We start from the raw sequence: 3,979 nt of genomic DNA on the forward strand, positions 1-3,979 counted from the left end.
ACATGATTGATTCCACACAATGCTCTTTGGCAGTCTTTTTCAATAAAAACAAAAATAAAAAAATTGAAGTGGTTTTGAAATAGTATAGATTAAAAGTCGACATACTCCAGTCTGGGATTATCCATCAACATCCATTCCTTTAATTTTAGTCTAAATAATTCCTACTTTCTGCTTTTCTAACTCAAACATTAGGTATGATTTCTTATAAATGAGGTTCCTTGAACATAAATTCCACAAATAACTGTAAAACTGAAGTTAATAGTGTTGAAAAAGTAAATAAAAAAGTGACAAACATAAAAAAAGCGTCAAAAGTGATAGAAAAAAGGGACAAAAAAAAAACAAAAAAAAAAAAACACTAAAAAGCCTCAACAAAAGTGTTGATTTTCCATTTTGACCGAAAGACAACACAAGGGTTAATCCATTTACACCATGTTCCACCTTCATTCTACTGGGCAAGTTGGAAATACCAACCATATTTGAAGACACTTACATAATAATTCCCAGAATTAACAGACTCAGTTGATAAGCAGCTTTGTGATATCAAAACATTTCCAATGTTAGGCTCTGTGAAGGCAGTAAGTTCCAAGAGATCCAGACTATAGCTTGATTTATGGTGATGCAAAGCCTCCACGCAGAGCTTTCGCTGTAGCCGAAGTAAGTGGCCTGAAGTTTATACTTGTGCTTTGGTTGATCTCTTTAAAAAAAAATAGCAGGGCCGGCATGTGCGTGGGGAGTGTGTGGTAGAGCGAGTGAGAGAGTTTTCGGAGCAAGTACCGCCTCAAGAGAGGCATAGTGAGAGAAACAAGGTGTCTCCCCTGTGCGTTCTGACCACATTGGGAAATCTGTAGCTGGAAAAGTTAACCCCCTCCTTGATTTCATGTTGTTTATGGAGAAAGAGAACCAGGAAATGAGTCCGGGGAAATGCAGTGCAACCAAGCCACGGAGTAGTACGTGTACGTAGAGACACGGACCGACGTACGTTGCCACGACGTAGGTTTTATGCAGAAGCATAAATCACGCTTTGTGATACAGGCTCCTGGTTGAGTCCACTAATAAGAATAGTGTTTGATCTGTTGTTTTTCTTCTCTGGGATAATTATTCTGTCAAGTTTGGAGAAAATTAAGGCTGCCCAGGCTGCTGCAGTGTTACAGCAGGACGGATATAAACCACTGAGCTATTTATTTCTGGGTTTTCACACTTCAGTACTGAAAACTGACACTTGTTGACATTGTGTATTTTCACACAAAAGACACACTGTAACTCACCACCAGTCAGTGATAAAGATTTCCTCTTTGGCCTCCTCCAAAGCATCAGCCACATCCTCCATGTAAGTCTTTCCATTCACGTACCTGCAAAGACAAATTGCAGTTTATTACAGTCATTTGTGAAAACAGACATTTTTTTTCACACACACACACACACACAACACCACAACACACACCAACAACACACAAACACAACACACACACAAACCACAACACAAACACACACACCCAACACACACACAAACACACACCACACACAAACAACCAACAACAAACACACACACACACACACACACACACACACACACACACACACACACACACACAACTTTCTTAACCTTGCAAGCTTCAGGCAACTCCCATAGCTGTCATCATGACATAACTGTTCATTACAACACTCTTGTTTTCCATTAGCTTACAGGATCGCGGAGTGTTTTTCACTCAGGCTCTGTGCTGAGTACGCAGACAACGTAATGATATTATTATCACACAGATCACAGGATGTGCAAGCTGAGGGGGAGATAATACAAAAAGACCTAAAAAAAACTGGCAAAGCAGCCAAAACAGAGAGTTATTCTTAAACATTTCTATAGTTACCAGTGAAAGGATAACAGAGGAAAGCGGAGAAAATATAAGATGTGTTGAAAATGTGTGAATTATGTCTGTTTTCTGCCTGTATTATTTGTAAGCGGTGGACGTGACTCTTTCTGTTGCGTTCTTTTTATGTTTATGTTTCCCCCCTTCCTGTCTTTTCTCTGTGTTTTTTGGCCCTGGGGCACGTTCTTATGTCCCAGTTGTTGCTTGTAATTGTTCCTAACTTCTAAAATAAAAACATAAATAAAAACTGTAATCACAAAAAAGAAAATGTGTGAGTTATGAGTTGATTAAACATGATTAAATCCACAAAACTATATCTAATTCAAATGGTGTATACATGCAGAGCTGAAACAATTTATTGACAATAAAAAATAAATTAAAAAAAGTTACATTTTAAATGCAGGACACTACATAGGTCTGTCAGAAAGAAAGAAATGGGGAAATGTTTCAACTAACGCAAAAAATATGTTCGCTTATCTGTGGTTTATTCTGTTTTTATTTGCATTAAGTCTTTCGGTTGACATGACAACATGAGTTGTACTCTCTCCCAGTGTGGTTACCATTTGGCAGGGATGTTTTCCTGCTCCTGTGCAAATGATCCACAGCGGTGATCTCGGAGGAAAGCCTTCCCGTGGTTCCTCACGAAGCTCTCGATGCTCTGACCCCACCAGCGAGCGTGTCTGTAGCTGCTGCACTTAAACACCAGGGTCCTGCCACGAGGACACACACACACACACACACACACACACACACACACACACACACTAAACACACACACACACACACACACACACACACACACACACACACACACACACACACACACACACACACACACACACACACACACACACACACACACACACACACACACACACACACACACACACACACACACACACACACACACACACACACACACACACACACACACACACACACACACTGAAATAATGCCTGTGTTCACACATACTGATACTACATGTAGTCATTGTGTTTGCTCTGGCACCCTAAAAGAAAAATGAGGCATTTCAAATGTTAACTCAACACACTACTGATCAGTTTATAAAAGCAGCCATTGTGTTTTCCTTTTTTACGAGATAACAGAGCTTGGTAATCATTCCCAAAATAAAATAAACCCCTGGATTAAGAGTGTTGGAATGAAAAGGAGCTAAAGGAAACAATCAACCCTGTAATGGCAGACTGTTAACAACAGCTTTAAGCAATGAAACTAGGGTTTGTTTTAGCCTTTTTTATAGTATTTTAGAACGCCATTTGAGATTTGTAATGCAAGTTGGGGAGCAACTATGTTATTAGCTACAATCATCTATAAATGGTAAACATCTGGTAGAAAACAAATGGAAAGCGTTTTCAGCAAAGAGGGAGACTTTGCTTTTCTCCATTGTTACAATTGCATTGTTACATTATCATCATTATCCACTGTGAGGCGCTACTCAAAATATACAACTCCTTGGGCATCTGCAACAAAATTCCCATGCACACAGAAAGAAATATAACCTGGAGAGGCTGTCAACCCGAACTCCATGTTTGGTCTCTGTGTCTTTAGAGTCCATCTTGATGCTGAAATCTTTATCCACCAGCAGAACAAAGGAGATGGCCCCCGAGTCTGGCTTTATGTACAGAAGGCAGGAGTCCTTCACCACCAGCCAGCTACAAAACACACACACCACACACACACACACACACACACACACACACACACACAACACACAAACCTAATTATTTCTGTGTCATAAATAATGTCCCGCAAATCTTGTTTCATCGTTGTGTGGACCATTTCTTGTATTTCTTGTTTTAAGGATAAGGGTGTAGGAAGAAAATCATCATGGGGATGTAGGTGGATGGACAGAGTGTTTCAAACGTGTGTGGGATTTTTTTGTGTTTTCTTCAAAAAACAACAATAAAAACGGCTCACATAATAATTTGGCTGTGATTCGGCTGTGATAAAGAGAAACAAACAGACAAACCGATGAAGCAAGCATGTGCCAATGAAGCTGGGCTGAAGATGCTGCAAAGACTTTTTCAGCAAAATATGAAAAGAATTAGATAGGCAAAACTAGATAGATAGATAGATAGATAGATAGATAGATAGATAG

At 39.5% G+C, this 3,979-nt stretch overlaps 1 protein-coding gene across 3 annotated transcripts in view; it reads right to left on the bottom strand.

Moving 5' to 3' along the window:
- pld1a (phospholipase D1a) overlaps positions 1-3,979 on the bottom strand; it is a 42,527-nt gene that overhangs the window by 19,483 nt on the left and 19,065 nt on the right. For all 3 annotated transcript variants that reach the window (XR_004327048.1, XM_032501084.1, XM_032501083.1), the window contains exons 9-11: positions 3,381-3,533; positions 2,423-2,572; positions 1,266-1,349 (exon numbers count right to left, since the gene is read on the bottom strand). Coding sequence is in view for 2 of the 3 variants with exons in the window: in XM_032501084.1 (XP_032356975.1) it covers positions 1,266-1,349; positions 2,423-2,572; positions 3,381-3,533 (387 nt within the window). In the remaining variant the exon portion in view is untranslated. The remainder of the gene's footprint in view (positions 1-1,265; positions 1,350-2,422; positions 2,573-3,380; positions 3,534-3,979) is intronic.

The sequence above is a fragment of the Etheostoma spectabile genome, chromosome 20 (assembly GCF_008692095.1).
Source record: "Etheostoma spectabile isolate EspeVRDwgs_2016 chromosome 20, UIUC_Espe_1.0, whole genome shotgun sequence".
Lineage (NCBI taxonomy): Eukaryota > Metazoa > Chordata > Actinopteri > Perciformes > Percidae > Etheostoma > Etheostoma spectabile.